At 41.5% G+C, this 24,301-nt stretch overlaps 1 protein-coding gene across 4 annotated transcripts in view; it reads right to left on the bottom strand.

Annotated features, from left to right (window-relative positions):
* Window positions 1–24,301, bottom strand: part of SGCD (sarcoglycan delta) — a 422,769-nt gene that overhangs the window by 108,384 nt on the left and 290,084 nt on the right. For all 4 annotated transcript variants that reach the window (XM_063084383.1, XM_063084377.1, XM_063084389.1 and 1 more), the window contains exons 4-5: window positions 22,405–22,492; window positions 16,311–16,430 (exon numbers count right to left, since the gene is read on the bottom strand). In XM_063084383.1, the coding sequence (XP_062940453.1) occupies window positions 16,311–16,430; window positions 22,405–22,492 (208 nt within the window). The remainder of the gene's footprint in view (window positions 1–16,310; window positions 16,431–22,404; window positions 22,493–24,301) is intronic.

Genomic DNA, 24,301 nt, shown 5'->3' with positions numbered 1-24,301 from the left:
TGTTTTCATAGTTCTCAAAAAAATCCCACCCCAAGCCCCAATTTTAGGGACACTGGACACTAACAAATCAATAAGCCTGGGCTCATTTTTCTGAGCCTTCTTACTCAGGCAATGCAAAAACTCCTTCCAGATTTTCATGACAAATGGAAACAGCTTTAAGAGAATCTCACTAAATGGATGAAGCTGACATTCCCTCTAATCCATTAAAGCAAAGGACTTTTAAAGACCCAGGGACCCCACCGAAACACTTCTCGCACAGGGCAATAGATCATAACTTGAGGAATCATTTCAGGATTGGGCCAAATCAGCCATAAAGCAGAAGAAAATGTCATGATTTCAGCACAACTCAGAATTTTAAAGAGGCACACTATGAGGTCACACCTGTGTTACTGCAGGAGTCTACAAGGCATGCTCACATCTAACACACAACTTCACACTTGCCATTTTAAATACCTGGAACAACAGGCCCAGCTCATGCTTGGCCCCGATAAGAGTAGGTTTTTGTAACTGAAGAAATGACCTTAGTTCTCAGTGGAAAGGTGGGGGCTGGGGTGGGGAGAATCAAAAACAAGCCCTTTACATGTAATGAATGTGAAAGGTATAAAATCATGCTAAGTATGTATTAGTGCTTAACAAATGTCGGTACTGCCGTAAATCCCTTTTAAAGCCTATTTTGACTCTAAGATTATACAAATAAGGGAACTGGATATCCATCCTGTGTGAAAGACATAATTTTTGCTGTGCAAAGTAGGAATGGATGTGTCTTGCCCAGGCTACTACATTCATTGCTTCACTCATGAAAGGAGGCCACTGTGCTCTCGCTGCTCTGAAGGGGATCAGACTCTAACCTCTGCACACATCAGGTCTGTTTTCTCCTCTTCAAAGAACCTTCTCTTTCAGAGCTCTCATCTTGAGTTTCTTGCTTCTGCTACTATTTTGTGACCAAGGCCCAGGCTAAAGAGACAGCATGGTCATCCTTACCAGGGGTTAACATTAATTATTTGCCAGCTATGTGCATGGCCTGACATCTGTACTATAGAGGGGGAAAAATGTAACCCGCACCCTTGAGCAATCAGAAAGGAGGAAACAGAACCTTCCAAAGGGAAGGAGGGCACAGAACAAGGGACATACAAGTTTATTTACAACGGCACTTCAGTCGGTGTTCTGTACACCTTCCTTCTGGTCCAGGGCTTTTCAACTAACCTCAGCTGTATGAACAATTACAGCCAATAATTCTTCATTGTGGGGGGGCTGCCCTGTGCACTGGGTGATATTGAACAGAATCCCTGTCCTCTACCCATCAGATGCCAGTAGCACCCTCCTCACCCCACTCCCTGAGCTGCGACAATCAAAGATGGCTCTAGATGTTGCCAAGTATCCCCTTAGAGGCAAGATCACAGCTATTAAGAACTTTCTCCTCGCCCCTGTTAAGAACCACTGTCTGGTCCTACTATGTTAAAATGTCCTGCCTTGGCCAGCTTCAGCCTAACCCCATCCTCAGAATTCAGTGACAAGTTCTCATGAAACAGGAGGGCTTTCATCTGGTCCATAACATAAAATGATGTAGACATATTTCAGAATCTGAAATTATGTCCTGTTCTTGTTACATTTTAGCTGAATCCTCAGCTAATCATAGTGATTGCACATAACAGGTGCTAAGCACTTACTTCAGGACAGGGGCCTCACCTTGAAACAGTGGAGCCTAGGGATCCATGGAAACATTTCAGTGGGCCTGTGACCTTCAAAGGGGTGGATTTCACATCACTTTTCAGTAATCTCTAACTGAAATCTAGCATTTTTTTTTTTACTAGAATAGAGAAAATAATCTGTAGTAATAATCACTCTGGGACTCTGTCACCAAGAGAAATCATAGATTATTTCGTATCACAGTCAAGCTGTTGAAGACATCTCAAGATACTGTCGATGCTTATTGCTACTTTGAAATGACAGTAGGTATTAGACCTACAACTAGATCTTTTAAAATGTTTAACAAAGAAAGACATATATTATTATATCATAAAATTTTAAAAATATGTTGATAACTGTATGTAATTGGCTTTCTTTGGAAATCCTGGGCATTTTGTTTAATAAAATTAAAAATGTCATTCTGAGAAGGGGTCCATTTTCTTCAACAGCCTGACAAAGGAGTACATGGCAGAAGAAAACTGAAGAACCTCTGCTTTAGATTGACCATCTAATGTAAAAATCAGGCAAGTGTTCGGAATTCATGGTCAGTCTCTTTGCACATCCTGCATCGTCCCCAGTGGGGCTTCGGGGAGGGCCATACTCACAGTAGGGGTCTAACTACTAGTAGTGGGAGGTGTGGGGCCATCTCTAGACTGAGCCAGTATGTGACACTGGGGCAAAAACACACACTAGCCCTGTGATCTTGGGCAAACTGTTTTACTTCCACAGGCTTAATCTCAGTAATCTCTGAGATGGAGATTTTTTTCTTTTTTCTTTTCTTTCTCATTTTGAGTACTTTAGGGATGGTTTTGAGAATCAAATAAGCTGACAGCAAAAAGTGTGCAAGATTCTGATCTAACTAAATGCCACTATAGTCAGCCCTCCATGTCTGCAGGTTTGACATCTGCAAATTCTGTATCCACAGGTTCTGTATTTGCAGGTTCAACAGGCCACAAACTGAAAATATTTTAATAAATAAATAAATTTTAAAAACAATTAAAAATAACAACAATCAAAACAATACAAGTAAAAATACATTATAACAACTATTTACATTTTATTATAAGTAATCTAGAGATGATTTAAAGTATATAGGAGGATGTGCGTAGGTTATATGCAAATTCTATGCCCTTTTATATAAAGGACTTGAGCATCCATAGATTTTGGTATCCTCGGGGGTTCCTGGAACTAATCCCCCTGGATAGTGAGGGATAACTGTACGCAGATGTGATTATATGTTCAATGCTCTAGGATTTCGTTAGCTCTTGTGAATTATCAGCCCACTTATGACTTGTAGTAGCATAGACTTTACCCAAAGCTGGCTTCTCTCACCCGTATAACTGTTCTGTCTGGGAATCATGAAAGAAAAGGAAGGCAGGGAAAAGACAGGGAGAGAAAGAGAAAAGAGACCATTTTAAAAAACAGTATATTCAACTCTTATCTAACCACTCATTTTTTATCTCTTGATTGTTCAGGTGACTGCACTGAATTTTTAAAATTACAGTGACAAGGCTATACCATGTGAGAAAGAGTGGTTCTGATGTTATTGTTTTCCAGTGGGAACACCTTCCCTTAACTTCATCCACTGAAATCTTTCAAGGGCAAACTCAAATATTCTCTTCTCAGTGATGTCCTCTCCTTGAGATTTCTGCAGCTCCGACAGTGTGGGCCACTTGCATACAAGTCTCTCTGGTACATTTCTCAGAAATCATACGCCAGCAAAATTCCCAATGGCAAGTAGAGACCATGCTTTATAAAGCCAAGGCCCTCGCTCCTTTCTTTGCTCTACCAGAAGTCTTTGATCACAGTTTGCTGAGGAGACACCTATTTTCAGAGTCCTGGGAGGAAGAATTAGGCCAGAGGAACTTGCTCAGGCTCTCATGCGAGGATGCCCACATTAAACATACAGCTGAACTACTAGAGCTTGAATACTCTCCAATAACCAGTCAGCTGGACAGATAGGAAGTCAAGAGGGAAAGCCTTTTTCCCTGGCAGCTCAGATGCTTTTAACAGCCAAAAAATAACAGCACATTACCTTCCTACATAGCTTATAGGCACCCTGCTTATTGATTTCATATTGGCTTTCTGCTTTGTTTGGTTAAATGCAGTCTTTCACACAAGCCCATGATAGGATACTTTAAATGTGCTCTGACCTCTGATCAGCTCACATCAAGCAATTTAGTGAGGAGAACAAGGCACTCTGTCCAGCACTCATCAGATACACCCATGTTCATTCCAACTGGGCTATTCCTGCCCTTCCTCATATGCTCAGTCTGTTTCCTTTGAGCTGTGAAAACTGAGTTAACACACATAAAGCAATAAGAACATTACTTGGTATGGCGTAAACATTTAATAAATGCTAGCTGTCATATTCAGGACCCCTCCCCTCTTGTATCTGGGATCTCTGCTTCTTCATATCTACCCTCTGTCTGTACTGGACTTCTAAAACTCTTTCTGAAAGGTTATGCTTCACCAGGACTTTGTCTGTGTTGTGCCACGTGCCAGAAACAGCCACGCCACCCTCAGCCCCTCCAACCCTTAGACTGCCTCACCATAATTCATCCTTCCCGTCGCAACCTAGTCATCACTTCCTTCAGCAAGACTTCTCTTACTTATAAAATTAGGTTAAATAAATCTCCTAATCTTTACTTCCATAGCATCTTGTATTTCGTCCCCATGATAACACACATTCTTATGTAAATGTTTAAAGCACCTGTCTTTCTTGGCTATGGATTCCAGAAAGGCTGAGACCCAGTGTCCCTTTGGTCAGCACAGCAGTTGGCCAGAGTGAGCTCTCCATTAACATGTGCTGAATGTGACTGAATGTCTTTTAAAAGGAGACCTACCTATACCACATCTTAAATAATGCCAAGAAGTTTCCTGTTGATGGCACTTCCTTTCTTTTTAGAACCCTGAGAGTTCTTGCATCATAAATAATCTCTGTGTCTAACTATACTTGTCTTTTCAGAATCAAAGTGACAGCAAATATTTCCATTACCATTTCAGCACAGTACACTTCCTGAGAGAAGTTACCATCCTGCACAGTACAGTTCCAAGAGAGAAAAAGTCCCCAGGAGGATCTTCAGGCTTTTAGGGAAGTAAGAAATTCCTGTATAGTACATGCTGATAATGACAATCTCTTCCCAAAAGAGGAATCCAAATGTGCTTATTTGCTGGAAAAAACAATGGCAACTCCTCCCCCGTCCTCTGTCACACACAGCTGTGCTCATGGTCCTACAGACTCTGCTGTGGAGGACGCTGTACTCCCCAGCATCTGCTAAGTCAAACTCTGTCCCTATCCCTTACACATTACCTCAATTTCCCCTCTACAAAGTTTCTCCTGACTACCTCTGCAGGCTTGGTCTCCAGCACTTACCACCTAATCCTCTCAGTATGTACTGCGGCCAAGTTCTATCTCACATTTTTGTTCACCTTTTTAAAAACATTTTCACGGTTACTTAATACTTCATGTGCTTTGGCATCCCTACTAGACTATAACCTATTTCAAAACTTTTTAAGAGAAACTTTCATTCTGTGTCCTTACGTCCCTGCCTTGAACTTAGTTTGGTGACTGTTGTACAAATGGTGCCCAAAAGGAATTTGCAGAAGGAATAATAACAGGCATCAGTACATTGGGCACTCATTATGTGCTTAGCACTGTGCCAAGTACTTTACATGTATTATGTAGGTACTCCTATTAGTCCCACTTTACAGATGAAAAACCTGAGGCTTTCTGAGATTCAGAAACTTACCCAAGATTATATCATTAGAGCCAGGAAAGGAATCCAGGCAGTCTTATGTCCAACCCCCACACTCACCTAACCATTCTGCTGTCCTACACTTCATTCCTTAAGGGGAGAAATTTATGCATTTGCTTCTTTTCTGTGCCCTGAAGGGGTCTGGATATTTCTTCCTTTGCCTCTCCCTATTTCCTCTGTTTGGATTCACCCTCACCACCTTCCCCACTGTTCCTAAGGAAAACAAGGTATAAGAGGAGTTAAAATTAGTAGCGTTGCACATGGCAAAACTGTCATGTAGGGAGCAAGGAAAATATAAGAAGCTTAAGAGAATATTTTTAGGACTCTTTTCTCCCAATTAAATAAGTGAATGAAATTCAAGTCCTTCCAATAAAGGAGAACAAAGTTAATTTCCTTCCCTATTCTGTGCACCAAGAGTATCTTATTCACATTGTCATCTCATTAAATTCCTAATGTCACTGTGGAATACCAACATTCCCCTTGGCCTCTGATGGAAAAGAAGAAAAAAATCTACTCAGGTGACTTTGGGTGGCATAAGAACATTGTGTGACAGTCAATATAACTAATGAGAAAGAAGATAATATACCCACACTCTAACATGTAAGATGGCCTGGGAGAGGCTGATCTCCTCCTCTGAAAATACTGTCTTCTTGGTGCAACTGGTGAGAAGAAAACTGGCGATAAAACAAACCAACAGATGTCTGAAAGTACACTGACTGTGGCCTGATAGAGAAATCAAATTACTGTCAGTTCCACAAACAAAAAACCAAAATGTCTCCCTCCCTTGGTAAGTGCTGGAACTGGTTTTCTTCAAAGCAGCCTAGTAGTGAACCCCGTCAACTCTTTAATCCAACTGGAGAGCTGACACGTGCCCACGGCCTTTTCTCCTTCCCCTCCCCCGACACACCATGGAGGGGGACAATGGCTGAGTGGCTGGGGGAGGGCCGCTAAGGCAGTGCTGCTGGGACAGCTGGGGAAGATGACATAGAACCATGAACCCATCACACTCATTAAGTCCATCTCCCTCTTGCCAAAGGGAAAATTGCATGGGGCCCAGCAAACACCTTTTCTTCCTCCATTGGGAGTTAACAGCCCCAAGCTTGCAGGAGAAGCTGAGCCATTGTAGCTCACGATGCCCATGTGCACGGGTGGACAAATGCATGAAACCAGGCGGCAGAATCACCTAGGCTTTTGGGCTGGATCTTTTTTAGTTTTTTTTTTTTTTTTTTTTTTTTTGGTGAGTTATGAGAGTTGTACTCCCAGTAGCATTTCAAATAAAACCTCATGATTATTTCTCTACTGTAAATTGTGCTTTTTGTCATTAAATATTTTTGGTTTATGAGGTTGGGGTTGTTCATCTGAGACTTTTATATTTGGCTTTCTCCCTGCATTGTTTATGGGAAATGTATCTTTATTATCTAATACATTATTCCTGTAAATAATAAACCAACTTTGGAATGAGTTGCCATGAAAGAACTATCCAACCAGCAATGCTTTTTCAACTGTTGAATCCCTGGCAGATTATCTCTGCTAATGCTCACAGAGAGCAGGAGATGAGGTGAGTTTCAGGCTCCTCTGATGAGCTACCCAAATGTTACTAGCAGCCTGGGAGGCTCTCTGCTCACAAGGATCAATGTCTGAACTACTGTGTTTTTACCGCCCCAGAGGGAACCGTGGAACCATGTTCCACTCCTTAATATAATCCTTCAGCCTCTCTAGCACTGATGCAATACTTCAGACAGGAAGAGAAAGAAGAGAAAAAGAAGGAAACAAAGAGAAAGGAGGGGCGAGAGCCTGTTTTTTAGAAAGTACACGCGCTAAGTGATCTGAATAATGTGGTCCATGGTAAAGGTCACATGGCTGGTAATACAACAGAATCAAATATTGTTAGAATCTAAAGCCTCTAAAGTTCCTTCACATTGCCATGGTAAGAGGCAGAGTGGATTAGGAAAATCATGAGAACATGGGATAGGGCCCTGGATTGATGAGGATACATCAGGCTAAAACAGCCCTGGCAGGCTCCTTCAGAGAAAGAAACGGGCTGGGGGTCTCAGGGCTGTTTGGTGGAGCTGTCTGTGTAAGTACTTGTTCCAGGACACCTCCTAGGCCGTCCCCTCCCTGGAGTTCATCTGTTCAATCCAGCAGATGGCTCTCTGACCCCTCTGCTCACCAGGCCTTTCTCGAGAGCTGTTTTACCTGGCATTTCCCACTGGACAGTGGACCTCCCCGAGGCAGAGGTCAAACCTCAAGACCTGGTACATCTAAAACTCAACTATTCACCTCTTATCCCAAATCTGCTATTGCTCTTATACATTTCTATTAATGACGCCACAACTGTCTGACTGACAAGGCTCACAGCACCAGAGATATCCCTGACTTCGTCTCTCCTGACCCTCCACATCCAGTTATTTGTGAAGTTTTATTAGTTCTGCCTCTTTCCCATTTATTCCCTCTTCTTTTTCTACCTTAGTTCAGGCCTTTATAAATCCTCAACAAATGTATTATAATATTCTCCTAATTTAGGTGACAGCTCTCTCTGCCTTCTGTTCACTACACCGTCAGGTTGGTTGTAAGACATTCCAGTGTTCAAAATCTCTCAATCCATTCCTGCAACAAATATTACAGAGCACTTACTCTGTGGCAGGTGCTTTTCTAGACTCTGCAAAACTTGCCTGCTGCCATAAAGTTTACATGCTAATAAGGAGGGATAAGAAGAAAGTAAACTGATATATACCAAGTCATATTGTGATAACTTGCCTGGAAAGGAATAAAGCAGAATAAAGGTATAGACCAGGAATCGCCAAACTCTTTCTGTAAGAGGCCAGATAGTAAATATTTTAGGCTTTCTGGTCTATATGATCTCTGTCTCAACTATTCAACTCTGCCATTGTAGCACGGTAGTGCGATGTAGAACTACCATACAATCCAGCAATCCCACTGCTGGGTATATACTCAAAGGAATGGAAAGCACCATGTAGAAGGGACACCTGCACTCCAGGTTCATCACAGCTCTACTTACAATAGCCAAGTTATGGAACCAACCTACATGTCCATCAAAAGATGGATGGATAAGGAAAATATGGTATATATAAACAATGGAACCCTACTCAGCCATTAAAAAAAAAGAAGTTCTATCATTTGCAGCAACATGGATGAGCCTGGAGAAAATTATGCTAACTGAAATAAGCCAGGCGCAGAAGAGAAATACTGCATGTCCTCATTCATAAGTTGGAGCCAAGAAAGGAAAGAAGGGAGGGGGGAGGGAGGGAGAGGGAGAGAGAGAGAGAGAGAGAGGCAGGGGGGGAGAAAGAGAGAGAGGCAGGGAGAGAGAGAAAGAAAGAAAGAAAGAAAAAAAAAGAAAAGATCACAACAATTTATTGATATTTCAGAAGGAGAGAACAAATCTAAGTTTACTGGAGACGGGGAGAGAGAGGGAGGGGGTTTGTTTGGGGAAGGGCAGGTCAGGTAAAGGGCATAAATAAAAATTGTGATTTGTAATAATGAATATGATAATAATAAAAATTAATAAATTAAAAAAATAAAAAATATAAATGCTTTTCCAGGGTCCAAAAAAAAAGACAATATGGATCTTTCCATGAACTTTTTGAAGACCCCTCATGTGTGTGTATAAAACATGTATGTATCTGTGTATATATGTGTGTGTGTAGATAGACACACACACATTTAATGAATGACCGGCCACTATTAAGAACATTCCTACTCCTCTCATCATAACTATCAATTGCCAGGTTGCAGTACAGAGTTTCCTCAAAAACTAATTCAAAAGGCTAAATGTATCATCTGATGTGGTTCAAGAAAAGTAATGTTAAGCACCAGACCACATTTAAATTTCTATAAATCCTATGCTAATTTGGCTTTAGATTTAATTAAAAATGTTTTTCAATTGATAATAATGTAACTTGGATAATCGGCATCAAGTGGCATCTAGAGGACACATTTAAAAAACTAATCTAGAGTATAAATAGACCTAATTAACAATTAGAATAGCTCTTTACAATTATGCTTTGTTTATAAATGCTATAACGTCCAAATCATTGTTCAATGAAGTTAGTCATTAATGAAAACCAAAGTCATGTTTTCCCTGGTGCCAAGGGAAAGATGTCTTAGATGCACTGTCTGTTATGTTGTCTACTTACTCGCTGCTTTTTAAATGCCATTTCTGTCTGATACTTAATAAGTGTTTTCTGTAATTAAACTATATCATGCCTCATCTTGCACACTAATTTTACACTTTTTTGGTAATTAAGTGGATGGATTCAACTACAAACCTAAGTTCTTTGTGCCAGGCCTAAAGAGATACCTTTGTAACTTGGAAAACCCAAGGATGGCAAAAAAATTTGTGTTCATACAAAGAAAGGGTCTTGTATCAGAATGACGGCAAGACTTTGAGGACTAGGAGAATGGCAGCTCCACAAGGGGAATTAGGGAAGTGGGCTCAGAGGGGCAGGGAGCTTTGTGGAGGAGACACACGTCCAGCTACTCGCAATGAAGTAGAAGCAAAGCAAAGATCTCCTTACAGGGTGGGAGATTCCAGGCTGCAGGGAATTTGGAACTAGAATTGGGAAGACAGTTCAGGGTGAATAGAGATTTGGGGGTCATCTGAAATGAAGCAAATGGTGCAACCATAAGTAGGTCATTTGTAGGTATGAGATTTCCCATAGCAATGTGAAAAGAGGAACAAGGACTTGTTCCTGACTCAACTTTGGGAGAGTCCACCAGTGACCCCACATGTGAATCCACATGATTTACTAGTTAAAGGAAGAGTTCACGAAGGAAGCAGGGAAACAGAGACATAAGCACATTGTGGGACAGTGCAGCGTTTGGAAGCCAAAAAGGAGGGAAATATCTTGAGTACTGTTGTCCATTTCCTTCCCTCTCATTTTCATGCTAACATGCTGTGGAGTTTGGAGAAGTTGAAGGTTCCTGTGACAGAAGTCATAGAATGTGGAGGGTAAGACTGCCCAAATTCAGATCCTGAATCTGTCATTTGCTTTCCGTGGAACTTGGGCAAGTTATTATACCATGGTCTCCCTTTGCTCATCTGAAAATGAAGGAGATAAGCCCATGCCCTCCTCCTGAGATTGCTGTGGGGACCAACTGTGGTAACTGTGGAAAGTGATTAGCTCGGCACCCTGCACATGGTAAGCGCTCAGTGCATGTTAGCTGTATTTATACTGTAGCTCTTCTGGATCTCACTGGGAAAAGCCCGGCCTGAACTAACCTGAAAGTGACCAGCAGAGTTGTGGAGAAATGATGTTGCTGTGATATTCTCGGGTTAGTGTTTCACATAGCGTGGATCAGATTCACCTGGAGGGCTTCTTTAAACCCAGCTTGCAGAGCTCCACCCTGAGTTTCTAAATCAGCACATCTGGGGTAGGACTTGAGAGTCCAACCTGAGAACACATGTTAGTAAGACCAGCTTTACCTGCATTCGGTTAAAATGGGTGGTGTGGTACTTCCTAGCCTGGAAAGATGTTTTTTATTCTGGCCCTGGCTGTGCGCAGGAAATCCACTAGTCCCAATTTAGCTGACATGTAAATAGCTGTGTAAGTTCTAAGCCAATTTCTTTTTTGAAAATACAAGGACTGTGTACAATTTCAGGACTTGCTGGGTTCCTGGAAGCCCAAGTGGGTCAGTAGAAACCATGAACCACAAAACAGTAGTTCACACATACTGGATGCTTCCCATGTGCCACATGTGATACTGGACACTCTACACGCTTTGTGCCATTCAGTTCTCCCAGCAACACTAGAGCCAGACATTACTACCTTATGTCACAATGGAGTAAGAGGATGCCTAGAAAGGTGAAGTGACATATCCAAAGGTACCAGCTGACAAAGGACAGAAACCAGAATCACAGGCCAGAGCTAACCATACAACCTGTGCTCTCAAAATACTGCACTGCATGGATCTTGCCTGCGCTATTTCCCTAGTTAAGATGTGCATACATGAGAGATCAGAGATTACAGTCTGCCTACATTTTCTACCCCCAGATCTTTTTCAGGATAAAGTTTCTATATAATTGAACCATTCTTTGTGAAGCATGGCTTCTAGTGTCTTTGCCATAATATTCAATGTCCCTTGAGTGTGCTCAAGGCCGTCGCTGTCCTGAAAACTGAAGAAGTGGGTGTGGTTATCCAAAGAAAAATTTAAAAAATTGTTCTGAATCCACGAATGGAGCCACCACATCCAAGAGGCATTATCATCCCAGGCCCCTATTGTGTATTTCTACTCCACTGACTATCAACTAAAACAGATTTATTTACATATGTTTCTTACTATACTCATTCTTCCCTCCACTCTTTATTTTGTTCCTTTCTCTTTGTTTTCTACAGGTATAAACTAAAGCTTAGAGAGAAATACAGACTTGAATAAGATCACTCAGATCTTCAGTCGTGGAACCAGTATTCAAACACAGCTGCGTAAGCTGCTACCATGAAACGCATCCAGATCCAAACCTCCCAAGAGCCTGTGCGGTCTGACAACTCAAAAACCAAGTTCTCATTAAGCTGAAAATGAAATTGCCTAAACTTCTCGTTCCACACCATATGGCTGAATCCCAGCGGACAAGAAGCTCATTTCTGCAACACACTGGGTTCATTTCACTGAGTACGTTGATGCGAGATTTGTGGGGTGGTCATTCCCAAATCTTTCCAGCATGGGTAGCAGCCATGGTATTGATTTTGATGCTTCCTTTCTACATTTTTACATAAAAAAGCAAATGCTCCTAATGATGGAGAGAAACAGATTTTATTCTACATCATTCTGTAAGTGAAATATCATAAACATAACCACAAAAAACAAAAATATCCACCTCCCTTGAAGTCAATGAAAACTATGATCATCTTCCAGCCCATTCTAAGTAACAGCGGGCTGGGCTGGGGGACGTTCTTACATGATACCATCACAGACTTTTGTACCCTAAGATTAAACCAAAGTGTTTAGACATGTAAAATTATCCTGTATCTTTGCAAAGTCAAATTTTAAAGCAGTGAGTTGAAACACCGAAGAACTAAAGGTAAGTGCCAGACCCAACTGTACAAAATGATCTTGGCACGAGATGCCATCACTTTTCCCCCTAGGCAATTATTTTAGAGCTGGTACGGCAAAGTACCCTTGGACAACAGGATAGCTTAAGTTTTTGTGTTTTGTTGTTCCTTCAGCCTAAAACTAACATAGAAAGTGCCATTGCTACAAATAGAACAGCATAAATTGTGAGATTTGGAAAAGGTCTTAAAGCTAACACATTTATGCATGAGTGCATGAGGCTAGTGTCCATAGGCAGGGATCTGAACATCATTCCTACCACGTGCTGGCACTTGATCTTTAGAAAGTTTCTTTACCTTTTCCAGTCTTAGTTTCTTCATCTTAAAATGGGACTAATCAGAGGAGGCAGCAAGGTACAGTGCTTTAAAGTGAAACATCTGTGTCCAAAATACCTGGCTGGGAATCCTGGATCTCAGTCTGTACTTGGCTCACCTCTACCTGAGATTCAGTTCTGTCCTCTGTCAAAAAGGGGTGATAAAAATGGTGCCTACCATATAAAAAAACACCAAAAAATGTGTTCATGAGGTATAAATACAATACACATAAAGCATGGTACCTGGATCATAGCAAGTGGTCAATACTATTTCTTTTTTTAAAAAAGATTATTCATTTAAGGGTTTAAATAAAAGTTCTAAGTGGTCCCCACAGGAAGAAAAAATGAAACTATACAGCTAAGAATCCAATGTCTGACTTCTCCCCTTCCAAATCCTCACCTACACCCAGCGCAATCTTGGTCTTTGACCTATTTTATTTATTGGGGCTACGTATGAAATTTTATTTCTAAGAGTTTCTGTCACTGGAAAACACTGTTTGAAAACTTCTGTTCTAGATAACCATTTTACAGACAGGAAAAAGCAAGGCCCCGAAAGACAAAGGGAGTTGTTCCAGATCATGCTGCAGGTAAACCAGTGACCAGGGATGTGACTGCCCCCTGCCTCTCTGTCTCTGCACCCTGCATCTCACCACCTCTCAGTCCCCTAAGGAAGGGTCACTTCCATCTTCTGACTCTGCTGAGCTGACAATGGTCAGAATGATGCTGAAGTTTAGAGACTGGGAGAGGTGAGCATAATGGGGACAGTAAAAGTGGGAAGAGTGGAGGTTTGTGGTGACACAGTGTGTGTGTGTGTGTGTGTGTGTGTGTGTGTGTGTGTGTGTATGAGGGAGGGAGGGAGAGAAAGAGAGAGAGACTATGCTAGGCACTCGAGACCCACCAAGTTTGAGAGTCTGGTGGAATATCCAGATGAAGAGGAAGATTTAGAACTCAGGGAAGATACCAGGGCTGGGGATGGAGATATAAGTCATCCTGCAAGGAAATTAGACACGAGCATGTATTATATGAGAAATGAGAGAGATAAATAGACAGATTAGACAGCTGACTAAGGGCAGAGGTGATGGCCAGGAGGAGGACAGAGTAATGAAGAAGAAGATGCAGAATGCAAACAATATTGCAGAGAAAAATAATAATTTCAAGTAAAAATAACTTATAATAATTAAGATAATAACAGCACTTACTGAACACTTCATTTTAGCTAACTCACTTCTTTACATACATTAGTTCATTCAATCTTTCTAAAAATCTTGGAAGAGAGATACTTCTATTCACCAATTTTATAGATAAGCAGGCACAGAGAAGTTGGATAACTTGCTTAAGGTCACACAGCTAATAAAGGATAGAAATAGGGTTAAAAATCAAAGTGGGGATAATTTCAGAGCCTGAGTTTTAACCACTATTTTACAGTAAATCTTAGGGAGCAAAAAGAGGAAAAGTATTAATAAAAGTAGTAGTACAAATACTAACAGCAGCAGCAGCTGCCACTGACTGAGTACTATTTTTGGCTAGGCACTGTGATAAGTGCATAAAACCTGGTCTCAACCCTAGGGACAAGTTGAGATGGTAATGGTTATTATCCCTATTAAGCAGAAAAAGAAACTGGCTCAGTGATGTCAGTAACTTGCTCATAGTCACCCAACTAGTAGGTGACAGCAGGGTTAAAAGCTAGGTCAGCTCCAGTACCAGGATTTTCAAACCACCGCGCTAGACCATTTCAGTGTATGGCTGGAGAAGATTCATTTTTTGTGTGCTCAAATTCAGTGATTCTAACAGTGGGACCACAGAAATTCCTGCAACGAATTCTCAGGCTCTTTCACCTGAGCTTCTAATTTAGTAAGTCATGATTGGATCTATGAACCTACACCTTTCAAAAGGTCCCTAGATGATTCTTTTTTTTTTTTTTTTAAATTTTATTTTGTCGATATACATTGTGGCTGATTATTGCTCCCCATCACCAAAACCTCCCTCCCTTCTCCCTCCCCCCCTCCCCCCCAACAATGTCCTTTCTGTTTGCTTGTCGTATCAACTTCAAATAATTGTGGTTGTTATATCTTCTTCCCCCCCCCCCGGGTTTGTGTGTGTGTGTGTGTGTGTGTGTGTGTGTGTGTGAATTTATATATTAATTTTTAGCTCCCACCAATAAGTGAGAACATGTGGTATTTCTCTTTCTGTGCCTGACTTGTTTCACTTAATATAATTCTCTCAAGGTCCATCCATGTTGTTGCAAATGGCAGTATTTCATTCATTTTTATAGCTGAGTAGTATTCCATTGTGTAGATGTACCACATTTTCCGTATCCACTCATCTGATGATGGACATTTGGGCTGGTTCCAACTCTTGGCTATTGTAAAGAGTGCTGCGATGAACATTGGGGAACAGGTATACCTTCGACTTGATGATTTCCATTCCTCTGGGTATATTCCCAACAGTGGGATAGCTGGGTCGTATGGTAGATCTATCTGCAGTTGTTTGAGGAATCTCCATACCATTTTCCATAGAGGCTGCACCATTTTGCAGTCCCACCAACAATGTATGAGAGTTCCTTTTTCTCCGCAGCCTCGCCAGCATTTATCGTTCATAGTCTTTTGGATTTTAGCCATCCTAACTGGGGTTAGATGGTATCTCAATGTGGTTTTGATTTGCATTTCCCGGATGCTGAGTGATGTTGAGCATTTTTTCATATGTCTGTTGGCCATTCATATATCTTCCTTAGAGAAATGCCTACTTAGCTCTTTTGCCCATTTTTTAATTGGGTTGCTTGTCCTAGATGATTCTTAACTTGCAATCAGGTTAGGAAGTGCCGTATCATGTATACAAGTCTTGACTGCTTCAAGCAAGACTGCCAGTCTGCGAGGACAGGATGTGCTGTATTATTCTTCTTTGCATGAGCACACATCCCCACCCAAAGCTATGTGTTAGAAAATGTGTCAAAATTCACAACTTGAGAAATTTTCGCCAGGGAACCAGGCTCTGGGGAGGTACAACTGTCCTGCTTTAAAAGAATCCAGGAAATTGGCCTAAATCACTCTCCTAGACACCATTTGTCTCAGTCACTTCGTACTGCTATAACAAAGTACCATAGACAAGTGGCTTATAAACAACAGAAATTTATTTCTGACAGTTCTGGAGGCTGGAAGTTTGAGATCAAGTACCAGGCTGGTTGGGTCTGGTGAGGGCCTCTTCCAGCTTGCAAACTGTCCACTTTTCATTGTTTCCTCACATGGCAGAGAGTGAGCTCTGGTCTCTTCATCTCTTTAGAAGGGTACTAATCTCATTCATGAGGGTGCCACACTCATGGCTTAATGATCTGTCAAAGGCCCCACTTCCCAATATATCATCTTGGGGGTTAGTATTTTAACATATGAATTTTGGGGGGACACAAACACTCAGTCTAGAATACCATTTAAATTTTCCTCTCAAATACAGCCAGTAGCATCAAGCCAATTAAATGATTAAAGTTTCCTTACCTAAAACTCTTAATCTCTCAGCTCCTACTACCACTTCATTGTCATCTGCAGAGAAAAGCAATTTTCCAGAAACGGTTTTTACCTCAAACTTTTTGCCATAAGCTTCCACGGCTTTTGGACCTAGAAGGGCGAAAGAGAGAATACATTAGTCCCATTGCATTTGACTACAAAAAGCTTTTCATAGAACACGCACATCTGACGAGACTGTATTGGACTTTAATGTTAAGTGGATTGGTTTTCAGAAGCTGACCGTGAAAATCAGTCTTATGACTTTAGCCATGTCTTGTCAATTACTTTTAATCATATGCTTTCAGGCTATGATTTTAAAGACCATCACACCCTTCCCCAAACTAATGCTAGAATGAGATTTGTTTCAGCTAACCACCAAATTACTATCAAATAGTTGTAGATTTTTGCTTGAATGTATCAAGGCATAGGAGGCTCACCACCTCTCGAGGGAAGTGAATATCTTTGGTCAGCCCTAACTGTCAGAAAAGCCTCCTTTAAATTCAGCTAAAATGTATCTTATTTTGTACCCTTGACCCACTGGCTTTATTTGACACCAACACAAGTCTATTTCCTCAGTATATACATTATTTCCTGGCAGAAATGGTTATAATATATTATAATTAATTGCCTTGGAAGCTGTTGAATCTTTTATGGTAGAATTTCATCCAATAAAAAAAAGTTTAGAGGGTTTATCGTATGACAACAGATGCTGTCCGTGAAGGTGCCATTACAGCAATGCATAAGGAAGACAAGGCCCCTGATCCCACAGCACCTATATTCTGATGGAAACAGATCAATACAAATTTAACAATTTATTAATAAACAAACCAGAAAACCACAGAGAGTTTTAGGAACTATAGAAAGAGTAAAACAGGTTAATGAGAATTTCTGAAAGGAGGAGATATATCAATCTATCTGAGCTGGATCTACCTGAATACCTCAATTTCAGGTGGCACCTAAAAGCTGGTCTATAGAAATTGCATCAGAAGAACACAGAGGCGTATTCATCCTTACTGAATCTAGCTCAGATAAAAAGGAATTTATCTTTTGGTCTAGAAATTCCTACAAAACAATTTTTGAGAGTCCAGAAATCTTGTATTTTTCCAAAACTGTCCAAGAGATTCTGATAGAACATTTTTGTTTTCTTCTAGGTATTTTTCAAGAATGTCACTTAAAAATAAGTAGCAATAAAAGAGTCCTCAGTGTCGTCCAGCCAAAGGCCACTAGAAACACACCTGCAATTGAGTGAACTAGGTTTATTACTCATTGCAGGGAGAACACACACCATGGGGAACCATGGGTACCACAGTAAGAAGTGGTTAGGAAGGATGACTTACAGAATTTGACCCTGTAAGTTAGGTTATTTGAGGAAGGGGTTAAGGAAGCAAGGCTTTACTCTGGATTAGATACTGTTAGGAAGTGGGAGTAATTTTAAGATTGGATATCTTAATAAATCTTATCTAGAAGTAGGAAACACCAGAGCAATGCTGAAATTGTCACGGATAAGGAAACAGCGGTCACTCACCAGCCAGGATGGGGGGATGTTTGGTCATTTTGGTGGTGTGGACGATGTTTATGTTTTTGTCTATGTTCAGGCATAATCAGAGCTGTCTTTGCTTTTTGGTATTTTGTTTTGTCTTGATCCACCATGGACACTGTGTGGCCATGTCTGGTGTTGATGTTTTGTGAAATTACGTATGTTCAAGCTAGAGATCATTAAGACTTGAGTGATAGAACCAGGCCAACCCCTGATCATCTGGGGCCATTTTTCTTTTTGTCAAAACTATTGGTCTAGGAATAAGAAAACAGGAATTATGTCCCAACTCCCTCTCATTTTCTGGTAATGTGACTTTGGGTGAATCATTTGATCTTTCTGTATCTCAGTTCCTGCATTTATAAAATTGGACTACCACCACCTCTTCTATCTACCTCATGACCAAATGATATTGTGCCTATAAAAAAAATTCCGTAGGCATAAAAGTGCTGTGAAATGTAGGAGGCTGCTCTTGTGGTTGCCATCACTGTGGTCATCACCATCCCCATATCTCAACAGCAATGTGTTCAACACACTTCGTATTAACAATGAGCACTTCTTATGCACATAGTCACATCCACTTGGCAGAATTCATCTCTTGCGAGTACATCCACACTAGTCCTCTGACACAAAGCACCATATTGGAAAAAGGCTCCTTAATGAGCAGGAGATTGAATCGACATAGAAAGCACAGTCTTTCCAAGTGTCATGGGATCTGGACATTATCTTGTCCGACTGCCGTCTTGCTGTAGGTGAGGAGAATAAGCAGCAGCAAGACTAAGGGCTCTCTTAAGGTCACTGAGTGAGCCATTGGCAGAACTGAGCTCTTGGAGTTGTTTCACAAGAGGAAAGGGATGTTTATTTGCCTAGAAAAGAAGGGGGCTAGAGCCAACACATCTGGAGCACTGAGGAGATGAGCTTTCTGAGGATAAGAGGAAGTAGAAAACTGGAGACGAGGGCCAAAGAGAGATCTTGAAGAACAGAGATGTGTAATGAGAGATCTGGATTAGATTTTTCCGTGAGGGCTAAGATGCAGCTGTCTTTTTGATTGCACTGAAGCTTTCAGTGAAATCTGTATTACTTGTCAATACTTTAGGGTTATTACCTTTTAGGGGGGAGATTGGGAATGCAGAGGTAATGAAGTGCCAATGAATGAATGACCTCAGGATGGGCATAGTGTCAGCAGTTTGTCCACTCTGGATCCAGCAATATGGCAAAGTGAGGGGATGACTGGGGGGATACAAATGCTTGGAGTTTGCTGCCATGGACCTGGGCAATATCTTCATACTTGACCCCTGGAGAGTCAAGGACATTTTTCTGTGTATGAATCAAGTTTACTCTGAACTCATGAATGGTTTGTGAGACCCACAGGAGTGTGTACTGAAGAGACTATAGCAATCAGAGAACACAAAGCACAATTAAGTTATTTTGCTTTTCAAGGCTTCACAGAACACAAAATGGAATTTACCAGGGGCCAGAACCATTTGGGTATCTAAAGCTCAGTAATTGGTAGTTTTAGCCAAAACCCCACAGAGGAACTGCTGGCTCGATTACTGTAGACGGCTTGTCGTTTGTCGATTTCACCTGGGGCTGCCGAACTTCCCCAGACATGACAGGAATCTTAAAAAATGACTCTGGAGGGAAATGCAAATGGAGCTGGAGACTGCTTAGGAGGTCCCTTGGTGAACCCATTGTTCCTCTACAGGATAGGAAAAAGCACTATTTGTAATGTGAAGCTAATCTTCAATTACTCCCCCTCTGCGTGTGATAGTCCATGTGTGAAGTGCCTCCTTAATTAATCTCCTAAACAGGGAGGAGAACTGGAGCCCATCAGGATGTATCAGCAGTCTCCAAGTTATGCCACTGCCATGAGTCTGGGAGCTGACAAGGCCTGGGGGCCATCTAGCCTCATTTCTTTCCCCACCCCCCTTGATACTGGGACCCTTCTCCACCCTCATAAGATGCTGCCGAAGGCACCCATACTGCTCTCCTCCTGGCAGGTAAGAGGGCTCCCTATCTGGACCCACTATTGAGATAATAAATCAGCAGCATTTTGGGCCAAATATGCATTTGTGGCCTAACTTGGGAACTTAACTGTCATTTAAAGGATTGTTTTATGGGAAAAGATGACCTGAACTTCTAACACGAGAGTTTCTAAAGGCCTTTGAGACATTCTTTAGGTAAGCAAGAGAATTCTTGAATCCTCAGGAGTACCTCAGTAGACCTCAGTGCTTAGAAGGCAGGAGTAATTTACTTTCCAATAAGTTCACCAGCAAGTATAACAGGCATCAGAAGGGATTGTCTGAGGAGCTGTTTGGTGCTTTCCACTGTGTGCATAAATGTAATATAAAAAGAGAATCCCTGAAGGAAAACTTTAGGGGTGAGTGTGTATTTAGCATTATATTTTTAACACATCTGTCATCCTCATGAAAGGCTCCAGTTATATAGTGTTAGAATGGCTTTCTGCCTTTCTCATTTCAGTATTAGCTGTTTGGGGCCTTACCTTAAGAGTGAGGGACAGGTGTCATCCAGTCCCCAAGAAGGCCTCACTTGGGAAGGGGAGGCAGAAAGAGAAAGACGACTAGAGGGATGAAGGCAAGAGAGGAGAGAGAGAGAGGAGGAGGGGAAAGAAGGAAGACAGAGGGGGAGAGAGGAGGAGAGACAGAATGGGAGGGTGGGAGGAGGGAGGGGAAGGGGCAGATGGAGGTGGAAGGAAAGAGAGACACTGCCTGACTCTTTTGCTGAATAATACTCATTTGGGCAGTTCCAGCTTTATCAAAACAAAATCTCTCAAGGAAACCAAAGCTCTTACTGCAAATAAATGGCACATGATCAACAGGCTGAATAAGTTCATTTTGAATACGAGAATCTGGGAGCTGGAGGTTGGATTTATTTCCCTCCTGGAAGCAGTTTTCACCCATGCTGCTTAAATCATTGCTTACTGAAGCTGTTTATTTAATTATTTAGCATTGTGACTGTGGGCCAGATGTTATATAAGCAAGGCCGACAATCCAGTTGCGCACTGAAACCACATGTTTATGGATTACAGGCTCTGCGGTGCCACGGCTCCTTCCATCCCTGGGCTCCTCCATGGGCGGACTGTCCAAGTCACCCACGGGCTGTGAATCTCTAGACAGCCTACGCAGTGCTCCTGGCGGTGGGCTGCACGGGGAGTGAGGCTCTCCCTGGCAGGGAAGACTCTGGGCACAAAGGCACCTGTTTTCCTGTGGCTTGTTTATTAGTGGGCCTCCAGCTTTTAGTCATAGTAATGTTTCAGGGCATTCGGGCAACTGGCTTCTCAAAATGTTCATCTGCATATTTTCTCTTAGCCCTGAAGCCAAACAAATGGCATTTTCTGTCTGGAAGTATAACAATGCCATTCACACTTTTTCCTTTTTCCCTTCCACTGTGGGGGTGCATAATGCCTCCCTGTTTACTGCTGCTTATAACCTACAGAGGGGGCATTGATCATAGCACTCAACACATTACCAGGACCATGGGGCCCATGTTTATCATTACAATCACTATTGTGAATAACAAATCCTTGTTTAAATTTCGGCAATAGGAGGCTTAAAATCCAGTGAGTGCCTTCTGCAGCTGTTAGGAGCAGATCTGCTATATTAAAAGGAACAACAGAAACATATTCTGTAGAGATACATCTGCATCTTGCAATGCAGTTAGGTTCAAAGTCAGCATGGATGGCAAATATGGCATGGATTCAAACTGTCATTAAAAATCCCTTTCACAACCCATAAAGTATGGATTTAATCAATCCAACACAGCCAATTTTTCCTCCAGCACTGGGGCAGGGAGCTTTTCTTTGTTGATTACCAGATGAAGCAGCTGGCTTGTATTTAGGGGCCATGTTCTATGAAAAATAGGTTTTTCCTCCTAAGCATGTATCATCAGGTTTCAAAAGTTAAATAAGCATATAGATGGGATTCCACCCATTAGTAGAATCATGAAATAAATGATACTCTCTTTTGCAACATAGTCATTTTGTTAGCAAACATTCATTTCAAGTTCACATGTGTAGTGGATTGAATTATGTACCCCCCAAACTCCCTGAAGCTTGAATTGTATCCCCCAAGTTTTAAGTATGAGAAAGTTAGCCCCCAGTGTGACTAATAAGAGGTGGGAAATCCTATTGTAGTAATCAAAAGATGAAGCCTTGAAGAGGTGATTGGATGTAGGTCCTTGCTATAGTGAATGGATTAAAAATGGTGGTGAGGGGTGTGGTTCTGAGGGCTTTAAAAGAAGAGGAGAGTCTGTCTCTCTCTCTTTCTCTCTCTCTTTGCTCTCTCTGCTCCCACCATCTTGCAATGTGAGACCCCTGGGTCACTGTCACCACCACCAGATGGACTTCGGATTTCCCAGCCTCAGAAACTGTAAGCAATAAATTTCATTTTTCTTTATAAATCACCCAGTTTCAGGTATTTTGTTATAAGCAACAAAAATGGACTGATACAACATGGTATTTGATTTCACCTTCAAGTTTATATTTTCTGAGTGCCTAGCATGGATCAGGCACTAAGTTCTTCCTTTTCTTACCTGTTATCAGCTGAGTTAGCACTTTAGTCTGGTCATTGAGAATGTTCACTGTGACATTCCTGGCAGATTTAAAGTAGAGGGCATTACCCTGTAATAAGAAAACAAGACAAACACATGAAGTTGGCAGATTTCTAAATGAAAAGAACTGTAATCCCAACTCTTTAAATGGCAACTAGTTTTAGCCAAGTTCCAATTGATGTGTCTTTATCTGAAAACTCCAAATGTTTAATGATCCCCACATAGGGCATAACTGGCATTCATCCAGAATAGACTTCCCCCCAAAAGACACACAGACAGACAGACACACACACACACAATATAGATTTCTCTACAACACACACACGTTATTATACTTGAATCAGAGACAACCTTGACACAGAGCCCTTTAGATCTTAATGCATATATTAGTTAGCCTTGGTACACAAAATGATCAGGAAAGATTGACAATCTCCTAACATCGTCCTTTCTCCTAAGGAACCATGCAGAGTCCTAAAAGGAGAGTAGAAACTTGTGCGAAATACCTAGGGTCTGCCTATAGGGCATGATCACTAGCTGTGAGAATCTCTTGTGGAGATGCTGGCCGACGTGTATACACAACCCCGAAGATCTGTATTCCCAAGAAAGCGTCTGCCTCCACTTTCTTCCTTTTCTTGTCTCCAGATTTCTTTTCTCCAGGCACTCTGTGACCTCATCCACTTCCCCCTTTTATCAAAAGGGCTCCCCTTCCCTCTTTCACACTGCGGCAGACATTTTTGAGCATGACTAGGACGTGGCACACTTTTTCAGTAAATATTTCAGGCTTTGTGGGATGTACAATCTCTGTTGTAATGACTCAACTCTGCTTTTCTGGTACAAAAACAGCCCTAGACAGTACATAGACAAAGGGTAAGGCTGTATCCATTATACTTTATTCATGGACACTGACATTTGAATTTCACACAATTTTAGTTTCACCTTTAAAATCTAATATAATCTTGTGTCATGACATACTATTCTTCTTTTGTTTTGCACCCTCCCCATCATTTAAAATATAAAAATTCTTATAGCTGGTGATATAAGAACAAGCAGTTTATTAAATGTAGCCCATGGGCCAGCATTTGCTAACCCCCAGTTTAGGAGTTCTCCTTTACTTGGAGTAAACTAAAGCCACAGACTAAAGGATGAATCTCTGACAGAGAACATGTCAGTATCATCTAGTCATTATTTGAAAAAAGAATTTGGCAGTCATTTCCATCTTGCTAAACCTTTGTCCCCACATGGTATATACCTGCCTGAAAATTCAATCTCTCTATTCTCTGAGTCCCAAATACATGAAAACTGTTGTCCTATAAGTTGTAAAGAAACTGAAGATAGGCAAAACTCAGTCTTTGCCTTCAAAGCCTTATGTTCTAATGGGGACAATGAAATGGTCACAAATATACCAGGCAGAGAACAATAAAGGGGATTAGAGAGCTACAAAGTGTTCAGGGGACTTTCCAGAAGAGTGAGATTATTCACAGCTTGAGGCTGTGGAATGAGAAGCAAAGGAGACTTTCTGAAGGAGTTAACACTTGAGCTAAGCCTTGAAAATAACATTGATACAATTTTACCAAGTTGAAAGTAAAAAAAACCCAAAAACGTCATGGAGGTAAGAATGTTGCAGGTTGGCTGTCCAGTCTTTTTCTTTCTAAAATTGGTGGGACTAAGGACCAGATTAGTCAGCTCAGCCTCGTACCTGCACATGGCAGAGTGGCAGGGCAGCTAATACTCAGGCCCAAGGTGGCTTACACAAGTGGAGGATGGGGATGGAGTGGCAGCCACCGTGGGCTGACAGTCTGGAGCCATGGTCTCTCTTACCTAAGGTTAACTGCTAAAATGGATAACCACTACTCATGACCCACTCAGGTCCTGAATAACC

Source organism: Cynocephalus volans, chromosome 2 (genome assembly GCF_027409185.1).
Source record: "Cynocephalus volans isolate mCynVol1 chromosome 2, mCynVol1.pri, whole genome shotgun sequence".
In the NCBI taxonomy this organism is placed as follows: domain Eukaryota; kingdom Metazoa; phylum Chordata; class Mammalia; order Dermoptera; family Cynocephalidae; genus Cynocephalus; species Cynocephalus volans.
Note: the sequence above shows the minus strand (reverse complement) of the source record. Positions and strands in the feature narration are given on the sequence as shown.